A 15,351-nucleotide genomic window follows, 5' to 3' on the forward strand; every position below is an offset into this window, starting at 1 on the left:
CACACACACACACACACACACACACACACACACACACACACACACACACACACATAGCCCTGCAAGTTAGCAACAGCAACACTGGCCTTTTTCTAGAGCATTTTCTCCAGACCGGCTCCTCTGGCCATGCTTCAACAGATGGCCCAACAGATCCCTGGACGGGCCCGTAAGGTGGAGAGAAAGGGGCTGTGTGGGAGGAGGGGGGGTTGGCACCCTCTAAGGAAGGCTGAGGGGGGTGTAGTGTGGGTGAGGGAGGAAGGAGACATATGTCCACAGTCCTGGCCCCTGCTGACGGACTGTCTCTGCTGGCTGCTTAGCGATTGGCTTGTCTTTCTCACAAACACACCACACACATGCATTAGCATGTTTTTGCCACTTAGGTGGATGCTGCATTGACTTCCATATATCCCCTGATGACTGTTATAATTCTATAGACAAATGCTCAGTCTTAACCCTTAAAAAGGCAGCTTACTTATTTACTGCTGGTCCCCCCGTATTGGGAGGTGACTCCTTGTGATGTGACTGGGTGAACAAACTGTTGTCCTCACAATGCGAGAAGCATATGCATGCACACACACACACACACACACACACACACACACACACGTGCACAGATACATAAACTTATTCCAATAAGTCTGGCAGATCGCTGCAGTACAGCTCGTCTTCCTCTCCATCTGCAGCTAAAAGACCCACGCGCCCCGACAATGAGGTGACCATGTCCCTGCCTGAGCCGAAGCAGAGGGATGGAGAGAGAGAGAGAGAGAGAGCGAGCGAGGGAGAAAAGCAAGAAGTAGGGGGAGAGAGGGGAGGGAGGGGACGAGGGAGGGACACATTAACAAGCTATAATCTCAACTGCCTTATCCATAATGCATTGTGTGGGCCAATTTACATGGTGCTGGTCCCTCTGGGAGAAAGGAGATCATCCATCACATTACTTTATTAGCTCCCTCACTCTCTCTCACAGATGCGTGCGCACACACACACACACACACACACACACACACACACACACACACACACACACACACACACACACACACACACATCATTATTTGTCTCTGCCTCTCCCTCTGTTTTGTGGGCCTGTTTTGTCATGGTTGTTGTTTCAAACTGCTGCTGCCTCTATAAAACAACTCCAAACCGAGCTGTGTTTTGCAGACTGTGACAAGCAGTGAGGGATTTTTTTTATTTTTTTAAATGTGACAGCCGCTGGTTTCAGCATGCATCAGAGGATTTAGGTACCTGACAGGAATCTGAGGCTGAGCCTTGTTTTTCTGAAGGTAAACTGAACACACACAAAGTAATTAAACACTGACTGATTTCCCTTAATTTAATATGAAGCTTTAGGGGATATTTGATGAAATTTAACATGAATAATGAATTACACCATGGCCCTTTCAAACAGGTAGCCTTATATTGTTAGAAAACAGTATTTGAAAGAAGAAAAATAATATTTCTCTTCAATTTAAGTCTGTTCAAATCTATCCTCTAATTTTAAAGGATCAAATAATTTTCTTTATCATCAAAATATTTGTTTTTCTAAAGCAAATTTTATGCAAAAGCAGTGTTGCAACATTTAAAGAGCATTATAAATCAACCAGTACAGGAGTTATGAATCAAAATCAATAAATTTGTTCATGATCAGTGAGGAAGAAAACACGTTCATTTTATTTTTTGCGCACGTATTATATTTTTAAACACACATTTTATGTTTCTTATACTGTTTAAATATCAAGCACGATGGAATCCACGCATAAACATTTTCATGCTTCCTTTATTCATAAAGTTACTGTTTGGTTTTTACTGGTTTTTCATTAGGTTAATTCAACATTTCGATTTTTAAAATCATTTCGAGTTCATTCTAGAGGTATGTTAAAACACGCCGATTTATTTTGTTATCGTGGGCTGGTTTGGCAGGATGTGCGCACGGTGTGTTTGTGTTGGCTGATAGACTCAGAATCAAGGAAATTAATTGTTGCCACTTTAGCCACACACACACACACACGGATTACAGATCCATCAGATCCCGCAGTCACCCTGTGAATAAAACGAGCTGTAATTGCAATCATATATGTGTGGCTTCAGCTCCGCGCGCCATACCGTACCATTAGTATCGCAAATAAGTAATAATTTGCTAATGACAACATTATGTTGAGTCAGTTTAGGGGCAATTAAAGTGAGTGATATTTACATATGCCTAATGAATCACCGAGCGCGGCAGTTCGGGCGGACTCTAATGAATATTCATCCAGGCATTTCTCCCCTGCGCGCAGCAGTTTATAAACTGAATTATGGCTGATTTGCCCTTTTAAAAAATGAACATGGGCGCATCTCCCACAAGGAGGCGGCGAACAATAACGTCTGATTATAAAAATGTTTTACTGCTAAACTGCCGGTGAGGAGACGGCGGCAGCGTGGTAAAAGACTCTCTTTGGAGGGGTGCTGAGGAGGGAGAGCCCACCTAAAATCAATCCAATTTAGTCTGGGCCCTCTCCACCTCTTTTTAGACTGACAGAAATATTCGCAGCGTGCACACGGGGCGCGCTCTGTCATCGCACTGGACATGTTCAGCAGCTGCTTTTACTAGAGGAGTCTGCCTTCAGGTTATCCCGAGCAGAGGTTAGACTCACACCAACCTTTAAAAGCGCGGGGTTGACTCGCTCCTCCACCCGCCTGTGATTTCTCCGGTAATTGCCCCCGGTTGGTGGGTGAGTCGGCTGAGCGTTGACCTCTCAGGTGCGGGGCCAACAGGCGGTATCGGTTTGCATTCAGAGGGCGCTTAACAAGATGGGCTGCACGTTTATCATGCAAATAAGCAGCTCTCTAGCAGGTGTCAGCGCACACTCGCATGAGTGCGCACGCACACGTGCATGCGCGCGAGCAGAGGCTTTAACAGCACTGCAGTCATTATCGCATTACAAATGTAACCACAGACACACAAGGCTGACATATGCAGCTGTGCCTCATAATGACCAATGACCCAAAAACAATACTCAATGATTAAAAAAACCATTAAAATCACACTGAGCACAACTGTAAACCAAAACATCATTTTATTGTAAACATTTTGCACATTATAAGCATGTGGCTGTATTTTTAGATGTAGCATACATATGTGCACTCATAGCCAAGAGGCTTTGGGAAGCATTTTCATATTTTTCATATTTTTAGATTTTCAAATACAGATCCCGAATGTTTAAGAGTCTAAACTTTTATTATTATATAATTAAAGATAATACTGTCTGGCTTTATTAAGTGAAACATGCAGAATCGCTGCCTACAGATATAACACTCCCCACAAGCTTTATGTTGCTGCTGATAAATTATGACAACTTTTACATTTAGGTTAACTGCATCTGTAGATCACTTCAGTCCTTCCTCAGTCCTTCAGTTTGTCGCCACCTCTTTGATTCAAATGTATCTGCTGCCACCTTGTGGTTTATTTGTGCCACTGTCGTTTTCGGGAGTAGCACAAATGACAGTTGCACACATTTTGTTTCATACGCTGCAACTTCAGTTGTCTGGATTATATTGTTTAGATGGGAAATGAATTCTTATATAGTCTTTGTCTGCTCCACTTCAGCACTAAGACCACTTTATACAACATGTTCCATTTAGCCCAAAAAATCATACAAATACCTTCTACACTCAAAAAAATGAAATTGGGTGGTTGTTACATGTACAAGATCCAAACTTGTAATTTGAACTAAATAATTTCACGTTTCTATGGTGAACGTAATTGAATCATGTAGCATCTACATGAAATTCAGCAACTTAATTTGTTTTTGTTGAGATGAAATGATACAATCTAGTAAGAGTGGTTCATTACCTGGACTCACGACATTCACAAGATCACATTAGATGTCAAACTTGCAGAAAGTTCTGCATCAACCCTTGCAATCATAGCTTTCCTAGCTTTGTTGAGCCTGGATTGACAGCTTGGTGGCGTGATGGTTAGTACTGTTGCCTCCCAGCAAGAAGAGCCTGGGTTCAAATCCACAATCTGGCTGGTTTGTGTGTAATTAGAGTTAGGTTTTGGTGATTCTAAATTACCCGTGAATGTAAGTGCAAATGGTTCTTTGTCTCTATGAAATCATCAACACCCGTATCTGTTCATTAAGCAAGACTAGCAGTAATTGCCTTGATTAACAAAGTAGTTGTTCCAACAACAAGATTTCATTGTGTTTTCCTAAAGTTTTTAACTTTTGTAGAATGAATTAAAACAAATTTCACTCTACATATTTAAATCAGTCACTTCAAGTCAATGCAAGTATACTACGGTGATCCAACGTAATCTGATTACATTAAACCACCAAATGCCAAATGTGTTGGTTTGACATGATCAAAAATGGGTTATTGTACTTGGTTAAATCACGTGGAAAAAGGTGCCATGATTAAATTGTGTTCATCCAACAACAGATTTTTTTGAGCGTATCTAACAAGAACACAGTCACATGCCAGCGAATGCATCAGGAGCAACATAAGGTTCAATATTTGTCTCATTAGTAGATGTCCTGTTCTGTAATCCACAGCCACCCCAAACAATTTAGCTCATATATTTCTGCACTCGTAGCCAAAAAAAGCTTTCATTTTTATATTCAGATTTTGTGCAATCTATGGAAAAGTTTCAAAGAGTTATTTTGAAATAAGTCAAATTTATCTATAAAATAAGGTATTTACAGTGTGGCCCATGCTTTTTCATAAAAACATCCTCGAAGACCAACTTCTTCCACTATACCAGGAGCTTTTTGGTGAGCTGAGAATCCATCTTCACTATATCATAGAAATTATACTGAACTCATGAAATCATAAAAACATAGAAAAATTAGGCTGTAACTGGAACAACAACAACAAAAAGTTGTTTTTAATACTTTCACAAAAAACTCTGCTGATCGCACAAAAAATAATAAAAAGTCAGCTCGAGAAAGCAGAACTGGGAGGGATTCGTAAAAACATGTTGTGCTTACAAATGAACTTCTTTCGTTTTTTTTTTCTAGCATTGGCAGACACGTGAGACTGTGAGTAAGTGAAGTTATTATAAGTCAACATTACACCAAATCATTTTGAAACAGCTGAATGTTTAGTTGCAATTAGGGACCCTCCACCTTTTCACAACATTCACTGTGCTTGACATTATGACATGCAAAAAACTGCTGCAGTATATGAAACGGTGTTGCAGCCTCACATTAGATTAAGGAAGTGGACCACAGCTTTCATTGCATTCTCCATTTTTTTTTATCACATACAGTGCTGTGAAAAAGGATTCACCCCCTTCCCATTTTTATTTATTTTTGCAAATTTGTCACACGTATTTCAGATCATCAATCAAAATTTAATATTAGTCAAAGGCAACCAGGATAAATACAGCATGCAGTTTTTAATGTATTTATGAGAAAAAGGTTTTCCAAACTTACCTGGCATTATGTGAAAAAGTCATTTTCTAAGCCTAATAATTAGTTGTGCCTCTGGTTACTGCAGCAAGCACCACATTCAAGCATTAGTGATAACTGACAATGAGTCTTTCACATCTCTGTGGAGGAATTTTGGCCCACAGTATTTTGTTTTACTTTAGCCACACTGGAGGCTTTACAAGCACAAATCGCCTGTTTAGAGGTTTGCTTGGTAGCTGCATAACCCAAGTGTGCTTGAACTTCAGGGCACGAACTGATGGCTGGACAGTTGTCCTTCAGGATTTTGTGTTAGAGATCAAAATTCATGGTTCAATCAATTACAGCAAGTCATCTATGTCCTGATCCTGAAGCAGCAAAAAAGCCCCAGACCATCACACAAACATCACACCATGTTTGACTCTTGCTTTGATCAGTCGATAGAATATTTTCCCAAGCTTTTGTTTCCTTTCTGGTCAGCAGTGATTTTTCTCCTTGGAACTCTCCCATGGATGCCATTTCTGCCCAGTCTCTTTCTTACTGTTGAACCATGAACTCTGATTTTAACTGATTGAAGTGAAGCCAACACTTAGATTATGTTATGGGCTCTTTTGTGACCTCCTGTATGAGTCATCAATTAGTAGATTCGGATAGCAGTTTTCCCTCAATAAATAAAAATTGCCATTTTAAAACTGTATTTTGTATTTACTTGTTTGATGATCTGAACCCTGTGCTGAATATGTGAAAAGAGGAAAGAAATCGGGAAGGGGCAAATATTTTTTCACAGCACTGCATAGGAAACAAAAGAGTAAATATTGGTCGGCTGGCTAACACAGGAAGGAAACAGATTGTACTTTCTAACCGTTGCCTTCAGCATAAACATAGAAACAGCAAAACTCTGTGATTGGCCTATTTTAACACACAATTAAACAACTGTGCAAACTCTTGGGCCGCCTGATGTGATTAAAGTTAGTGAACCAAAACTTTTTCCCAGGACAAGAATGCAAAAACAAATGTAAACTCTTTCAAATGCATTCAGTTTCCAAGAAACGTGGACATTTTCACCACTAATTCAAATGACTGAAATCCTGCTTTTAAAAGAGATTAAACTATTTTTTTTATCAGTAGACAAAAGTGACATATATGACAGATGTCTCTGGCAATTTCGGCAGGTGGAGTTCAGGGAAAGGCAGCGCACCACTGCTGTCTATGTGTGTCTTTACTGTGTATGCTTTAACCACTGCTCCCCCCTCCAGCACTGATTTGTGGATGATTCCCAGTCTGGCTTGTTCATAATACTCTGCTCCGAGCTCCCTGCCCAGGAAGATGTCTTGGACCTGTGCTGGAGACAGACTTAAATAATCTCTCCTTAAGTCCAGATTTGTGTCTATTTCTGTGTTGTACCTATTTGTGTCTAAGTCAGCATTGTTTTCTCTGTCTGGGTCTCCAGTCTTGGCTCTGTTCAAATCTGGATAGGGATAAAATGGCTTCTGTGGCAGGTTGACCACCGTCAGCCTCTCCAGGTGGTGCACGGCAAAATATCCCTCCGGATTAAAAGGAGGCATCCCACTGGATCCGCAATAGATCAGTGTGAGGTGCCTCACCTCTGAGTTGTTGAGCAGACGTGCTGCATTTGACGGTGACGTGAACCAAACGGTTAAGCGTCTCATCTGGAAAACAGGAGACAAGTGCGACTGCAGGCGGTGCAGTGTGGAGAGCTGGATGTCCTTGCATACGCAATCTGTAAGCGATGAGATGCTGCAGGGTTGTGGGTCCTGGCTGCAGGAGTAGTACAAAAAGCTGTTGTGGGTTACATAAGCCAGGTGCAAGTCAGATCGCTGCAGAGCCACCGAAACACACAGCAGCACACAGAGGAAAGGGGCAGGGGGGCTGAAAGCAGCCATCACTGCTGAAGAAGAGTCTCGAGCATCTTCATCAGTCCTGCATTTAAACACAACATTACATTATTATCAGCAAATCGCACTTATTGTTGCAGTCTTAGTAAATTATGGCCATGATTATCAAGGTGAACAATGAAAGAACAATTAGAAAGAAAGGCTACTATTCTCTGAACAGACAGTCGGTCTGTTCAGATTTTTTAAAATTAGTTCTTTATTGTTTTTTACAGTTCAATTCAATTCAATTTATGTAAATAGCCCTCTTCACAGGATAAAAACCACAAAAGAAAATCAAACATACAGCACAAATCTAATTAAAAGACAATCTAAATAAATGAGTCTTAAGCTGCTTTTTAAAAGAATAAATACAATCAAGGCAACGTAGTGATTGAGGGAGCCACCGCTCTAAAAGATCTATCACCTCCGGGCTTAAAACGTGTTCGTGGGACTACCAGCAGCCTTTGATTAGATGATCTCAGGCTGCCAGAAGGAGCGTGGGGTTCTAAAAGATCAGAAATGTAGGCAGGGGCATCACAATTCAAAGCTTTAAAAGTCAGTACCAAGATTTTAAAATGAATTCTAAAATGCACTGGAAGCCAGTGTAATGAACGTAACACTGGTGTAATGTGCTGTCTTTTTCGTGTCTTAGTTATTATATTTCTATGCACCATAATATAGAAGTTTAAGTATAAATGCTCAGTTTCCAGAGTGGATGATAACATTATGGGAATGATCATATACGGTAATAAAATAGTACAGCACTTAAGAAGAAACATCCATTTCAGTGGTAAAAGCTTTAGGGCTGACTGTAAGGCAGACAGGAGTGGGACCAAAATGCAGACTTGAGAAATCGAGAAATAAGCTAAAAGCAGCTTTGTTGCTAAACTCATGGGAACAAAACAACAAACAAAAAACTGAGAAGGCAGGAACGAGGAACTTACAAATTAGGCACTATGGAAGAAATACAGAATGCATGGGACACAACATGAGGACGATTGCAACAAAGAACACAAGTTTAAATAGACAAGAGAAGAGGAAGGCAGAGGCGAGATGCCTGAAGAAAAAACACACAGCTGAACTAATTCTAGCCAATGAGACAAAGGGAAGCAAAACTGTACCGAGCACACACAAGACAATCAAAACTCAACCAGAAGGAACAGAAGGAACAGAAACACAGACAGGAAGGAAACCAAACACAGAGACAAGACAGACATCACCTAATGAGGAATAAAGGACTACAACAGAACCCAAGTGCGTTTCATCTTGAGATTAGACGGATGGCCGGACATTTTCCAAGTCTTGAGGCAGCAAAACAGCCTCAAGTCATCACACTGTTTTGTTACTTTTAACAAAATGGGATGCACACCATCAAAAAGTTTGTGGATCCAAAAAACGTTTGCCTTGTCAGTCCGTAGAATATTTCACTCTTCGCACAGGGCCATGTAGGTTTAGATCTAATATCCCCCTAATTAAAAAAAAAACAACAACACTTTAAAACTGCTTTTTTTTTCCTGTGTTATCTTTGTCTAATATTTAAATTTGTTTGATGATCTGAAACATTTAAATGTGACAAACATACAAGAAAAATTCAGGAAGGGGGCAAACACTTTTTCACACCACTGTAACTCACAACCCTGGGTCACAACATTGGGACCATGCCAGAAAACAAACAAATAAAGTTGTATTGACTGTGTGAGCTTGAAACAGGGAGACATCAGTGTGAACATATTTTATTAATGACTTTCAATGTTCTTATTTTTTTCTCTTTTTTGTTTGCAGTTTTAGTTTGTTTTTATAGTTTCATTTATTCAGTCACTGAAAATAACAAATAGCGAACTGAGTTTGTCATTACTAGAGTAATAGATCCTGAACAAGAATTTAAAATAAATAAATAAATAAATAAATAAATAAATAAAGTAAAAACAGTACACACACGCACACACACACACACAGGAAAGGTTTGAATTCAAAGCTTTCTAGCAGACACAATGCCATTCCTAAATCGAATCAAGCAGAAAGTCCTGATGCCAAACGCTAACCCTTTAAGTAAAGGATATCAGTTGGCTGCCTGTTATCATGAAATCTTATATTAATAACGTGACAGCTGGGATACACTTCATTCTATCTAGCCCACATGAATTGGATAAGTGAAAGAAAATAGATGGATGGATACACTGATGAAAGAAGGGTAGTTATTAATTTTGCATGTTATTGTTGTAATAACTTTGTTTTTGTTTTTGCCTTATTCGCCTGCGTCTTGTTTCATGCTGTGTAGTTTAGGTAAAAGACACCTCAGCCCTGTTGTTTACCTTAAATATTTCAATGCCATATAATGACCAAAATGATATGCCAAAAGCTGAACATCGGAGACATATTGATACAGAGATATAGATATGTAGTCATTATCAACTCGAGAAATATCTTGGAAATTTACACAAGAAACTCATAAAAAACGTCATAAAAACAGTAACAGAAAACCTCAAAATAATCACAAAATCCAAAAATAAACAGAAGCATAGAAATCCGAGGACTATGACACACACGATGATATTGCACTGAAAGCTTTTGTTGTAAATATACAGTTGTGGTTACAAGTTTACAAACATGCTTGCCTGTTGGTACAATGTTCTTAGGTGGGCATAAGTGTCATAGTAATTTGGGGCTTTTAAAGCTTTATTAGAATAGTTTTTTATCGATTGAGGAGAAATCCAATGATATTTTTGATTTTCTCCAATCCACACAGGGTCAAAAGTATACATAAAGGCTCAAATATATGCATACATTCATTTAAGTCTCTTGATTCATGTTGATGATCTACAATGTATTGTAACAAGACAGCACCATGGCCTGTTCTCATTAGCGATTATAATTGACTACAGCTGGTGGTTTCTTGTTGTAAGCATAAAAAGGAGAAATTATTAGAGTAACTGTTGAATTGACCAGTGGTATCGTTCCAACTTGTGTAAATCTACAATTACTGTATATTTCCAATTTGTGTGCCTTTTGTCACAATGATAACAGATGTTTGGAGGAGTAAAGGTGAGGCTTTCAAACCTAAGAACACTGTCCCAGCAGTCAAGCATGGTGGTGGTAGCATCATGCTCAGGGGCTATTTTGCTTCCAGCAGTACTGGTACATTGCACAAAGTGGATAGAACAAGAAGGAGGAGGAGGACTACTTCTAAATTCTTCAACTTCACCTCAAATCAGCAGCTAGATGGACATAATCGGGTCTTCCACTAGAAACACATCCAAATTAAATAAAGCAGGCTAACGTTAAGCTTCTAGGATTTCCTTCTCAGCCTTGAGCTAAACCCAATTGAAAATTAGTGGACTATGCTTTAAAGCTAGGCACATGCCAAGAAACCAACCAATTTAACTTAACTCCATCGCAATCGGCTGATTATGTAGAGTAGAGGGAAAGACCCAAGATGCAAATACTGTACACAGGTATGATTGAACAAAAATGAGTCATTTAATTAGGCTGTTGAAAATATCCATAAAATATCCATAAAGCAAAAAATAAAATCCAAAAGGTGAAAAGCAGGCTATTGCCAGAGGCACAATGAACACTGAGCATGGAAACAGGGAGGGCAATCATGAAAGTGAATACAGCTGTGGAAAACAAGACACACCTGAACTAATCACAGAGGCCAAGAAAATGAGAGAAAAGTAAAATCTAATATAGTTGTGACTTAAACATAATCTATATTTTTTAAAAAGCTCTTTCAGTTCAGGTCCGCTTTCATAAATGACTAAATAAAATGGACTGAGGTCACTCTGTACGTTTAATGCATTAAATATTTACTTACCAACACATGAAGAGAGGCGATATGGACGATATCTACAGATGGTTTGAATTAGGACCCACACACGCACGCACACACTCACACCCACTCATACACATGTGTGATGGGTGTGCTCTTTTTGAACCCCAGTTAAGGATATATTGCTTGGCACAGAAAGCCCACATTGAATTTCACATGGACAAACACACTTAGAAAATTACAGCTGTGCTTTGAGATTCCAGAGAAAACACTGTTTTGAAATCGTGGTTTCTATGACCGTCGGTAGATTTTCTGGTTTGGCAATAAAATCAGTGCAGAAACATGACTTTCAGCCTCATTTTGAAGTCCGGATGAAGCTGACCGCTACATTCTTCCTTTGGGTTACATTAAACAAAAGACAATCTAACTTCAAATAGTCTTATAGTGTTGTTGTTGTTGTACTTACACTTATTCACCAATGGATGAGATTTACATAACATCTCAGGGTTCATTGCCGTTTTGTATTTTTCTTTCTTTGTAACATAATATTTTTGGAGACTGCAGAATTGGATACATAAGAAAACTGTGTGACTTTACACACATACACTCAAAATGTGATAAAATGTGATTACAGCTGTGCAATGTGCACTTGGCGTACGTGCATTACTGTAGGTATCTGCAGACAGCCAACTGGGAAAGTTGCTGTTACCAACTGAAATACAGCCGCCACCTAATAAATACAACTTTGAATGTCTGTTTCTTGTCTTTCTGGTAAGCTAACCTTGAAAGCTGCTCCCTGTGGTTTTATATTTACCAGACAGAAATTAGGCTTCTTTTCTCTGCAAGAAAGCAAACATTTCCACCAAGTGCAATGGTTGTCATAAGAGCTGGGATATTGCATTAAATGTCTTAAAGGAACATAAAGCGAGAGAGAAATCCTATTTAATTTTGCATTTACAGAAGAAACTTGTTGGATCTGTGCTTGCAAATTCTAGAAGTGGAGAGTAATGATTACCAGCTTTTAATAATTATTTATTTTGACATTCAGACAGACATTGGCCTTAAGGGTGAGTGTTTTCCTTTTGTTCAGACTAATTCTGCTTCAGGATTGGAGCAAAGTGGTGCCGACAGGTGGCCACGGCCAACACGGACTAAAGTCTGCCCATCCTACACAGGGTAAAGTGTGTCAAGATATACAGCGAGATTCTGGGCTGCTCCAGATGAAATATGACCAACAATGAAAGAATTAGACATGAGGTTCAAAGTTGGCCTTTCTAACAGTGTTGTTTTCAAAGATTACCTGGGAAAAAGTGTTAGAAATTTAAAATGACCATCTCACAATGTAACCAACCACTAAAAATGTCGAGGGGGGTAATCAACTTGATATGAAAAGTCCAAAGCAAACTCAAAAGGGAATGGAAAATAAATGCTTGGGTTTGAAATAAAAAGGTTTCCCCCAGCAGCTGTTATGACTGAGTCAAAGGGGATATAGCACGACAACAAACAGAGGAGGGGTAGGATCCATGCTTGACAGAGCATGTATTAGCATGTTACAGTCTGCAGCCATCAAAACCAACAACATATACAGAACAACTATTTACACAAATAAAAATCAAATGAACACAAAATCACCGACACCCATCCTATTCCCAAGGAAAACTAACAAAAACAAAATGTTGACCATTTCCTGTTCCAAAAGGAGAAGGAAAAACAAATTCTTGTTCTGCTCATGTTTGTTAAAGCTGTGTCACGCAGAGTGGCTTATAAGGCTGCAAAAATCTCAGTATATCATAAATCTATGAGTCCCAAATGCAGAAACGCTTAGGGAGGCAAAGGTGAACAGAAGACAAGTTGTTTATTGCCCGATGTAGAAAGTCCAGCAAAACACAAAGTCCAAAGGAGTCAGTGTAAAAAAACCAGAACAACTGAAAACCTAAAACTAGAGAAATAAACACAAAATACAAAATGAAATAAACAGGCAGGAAACCACACAGGAAACAGAAATAGATGATTTGACAGATGGGTAACAGAAGACTCGTGGAGTAGATCACAGGCGAGGAGATGAAGGAAGCAAAACTAAAAGCAAAACGCAAGGAGCACTGACTCTCAAAATAACACAGGAAGCGTTATAACTATAAGGGGAAGACACATAGACATGAATGAACTGCATACAAAGAACTAGACATAAGACGGTGAAACACTAGAGAAGAAGTGATCTGTATAACAACTGAGACAAAGGAGCAGAACTAAATACACTAGAGAATATAAATATAAAGATTAAACAAACCACGGATCACAAGGAATAAAATAAGCAGTCGAATGACCCAGAACCACAACACAGCCACCGTTACATTAGGATTTATAGCTAATAACTGCCATTTTTCTACAGGAGCTTTTCATAATTGAAATTGTAAATATCTGATGAGTTGTAGCAACAGTTAAGAAAAGTTATAATCCTAGCAGTTTTTAAAAAAATCATTTGAGACAAAGTTACATAAAAAAAATTTGTTTCTGAGTCCACATGTTGTACTTCTCCACAGTAGTCACGTCTGAATGTGATGAATGATGAAAAGCTGGTTACTGAAACGTGGACGATGTCACGATCCTGGGTCTTTTGACCCCTTGTTTTGAGTTCATATATACATTGATGTTTATGGTTTATGTTTGAGTTTAAGTTTCTTAGGTCCTCTAAGTTCATTCCTTTATGCCTAGGTTGCCGTTACTATTCATGGTTTATTAGATTCCCCTTGTGTCTTCAGCCCCTGTGTTTAAGACTGTGACAGAAAATCTGGCTGACAGCAGTTTGCTGAGCTCATTTAGTGATAATACATTTAATCACACGTGCTTGGCATATCTTACTGAGGAATAGTCGGAGCTACCAAATAAATCATCAGAAGACACTACACAGTAGTTTACAAATTGAGCATTTAGTTAGACTTGGTATAGAAAAGTTTAAAGTGCTTGCCAAGTATGGCTTGTTGGAATCATTGCCAGGAGAAAGCTTCTTTTCTCTTTGCAAAGTTGCATCTCATTAAATTGGAGGACTTAGTGTCCTTTTGACAAGATAGTGATGTTTGGTCATAATGCACAGCACTATGTTCAGTGAAAAACAAACAGAGCACATCAGCGCTATCACCATCAACTCTTTTGTATAGCAAAGTATTCCGGGGTCAAAGGTGAATCCATCTGTAGCAAAGCTAAAGCTTGGCTGAAACTGGGTGATGCAACAAGTCAGTGATCCCACGCACAGCAGAATGGCTTAAAAAGAAAAGGATCACGGTGTTGTACCTGGTGTTTCCCAATGACACAGAGGTTTGTGTAAACCTTTCTTTTCATGTGACTATATTTGGGATGGAACACTGTCTTCCTTTCTCTTCCCCATATTTGAAAAACATGAAACGCTGTCCAGCAAGAGTCTGTTAATGCAGTGATTCACTGATAAAATTCAAACATCAGGCTGTATTCTTTGGGTCGGAGTTTAATTTTAATTTCTGTCCTGTTTAACAGCCTAAGTTTAATCTCTGTGAAATCCGTGTTTGTTCAGCAGTCTCAGAAGAAAGACTTTCAGGGGTTCGCAGTAAAGTGTGAAGAGACACAAAACAGTGAATTAAAGGCACTCTCGATTGATAATCCAGCATCATGAGCATATTTGTTTCACCTAAAGAGATTTGTGAGAATACTTCTGTTACATAACGCACACTACCAGGAATGCATAAGCTATGTAATGTAATATGAGAATGCACATAGGGCTCGGCTTTCTGATCCTTACATAGCGTTAACAACAGGACCCAAAAATACACATTTGACAGCTGTTAGTGTACACTAAATCCTCTTCAGCGTTAGTAAGCATAGAGAAAGTTTTTCATGGTTTTCTGCTGTGTAACTTACCCCAAAATGCTGCTGAGGACCAGATATGCGAATGCGTCAGAGTGAGGCTGGAATTGGGAGGGAAAGTCAAACATCCAGCTGACGTCAAGATGTGGGAAGTATCCCACTTAGGAAGCTGTAACTCACATCTGGAAGAGACTGAGTTCAGCCTTAAGTGCAATACAATAAAGTTCTGTCTGCTCTGAATATAAGTGACCCATGAAGAATCCTATTGTTTACTTTTTTATATATACGTTTTTTGTCATCACTGCATTAAAGTTTCTGGATTTAAAACATTTTCGTTCATAAGCTATATAATGTGACGGATCCATAAATGGCTTTTTATTTATTTTTGTCTGCCAGTAAATATAACACATAAGAGCTGTGAGGAGGATTTTCTTTGGCTTGACACATGGGAAAAACGGGTGGT

General features: G+C 39.1%; 1 protein-coding gene across 1 annotated transcript; it reads right to left on the bottom strand.

The window, feature by feature from the left end:
• Positions 1-6,144: 6,144 nt before the first annotated feature.
• LOC102205219 (uncharacterized) lies at positions 6,145-14,994 on the bottom strand. The gene is made up of 2 exons (XM_005727356.1): positions 14,943-14,994; positions 6,145-7,331 (listed from the first exon to the last, which is right to left on the bottom strand). Exon 2 carries the CDS (start codon positions 7,292-7,294, stop codon positions 6,512-6,514), a length of 783 nt encoding a protein of 260 aa, XP_005727413.1. The 5' UTR covers positions 7,295-7,331; positions 14,943-14,994; the 3' UTR covers positions 6,145-6,511.
• Between the last annotated feature and the right edge of the window lie 357 nt (positions 14,995-15,351).

Source organism: Pundamilia nyererei, unplaced genomic scaffold (assembly GCF_000239375.1).
Source record: "Pundamilia nyererei isolate P.nyererei 1_Seehausen unplaced genomic scaffold, PunNye1.0 scaffold00024, whole genome shotgun sequence".
In the NCBI taxonomy this organism is placed as follows: domain Eukaryota; kingdom Metazoa; phylum Chordata; class Actinopteri; order Cichliformes; family Cichlidae; genus Pundamilia; species Pundamilia nyererei.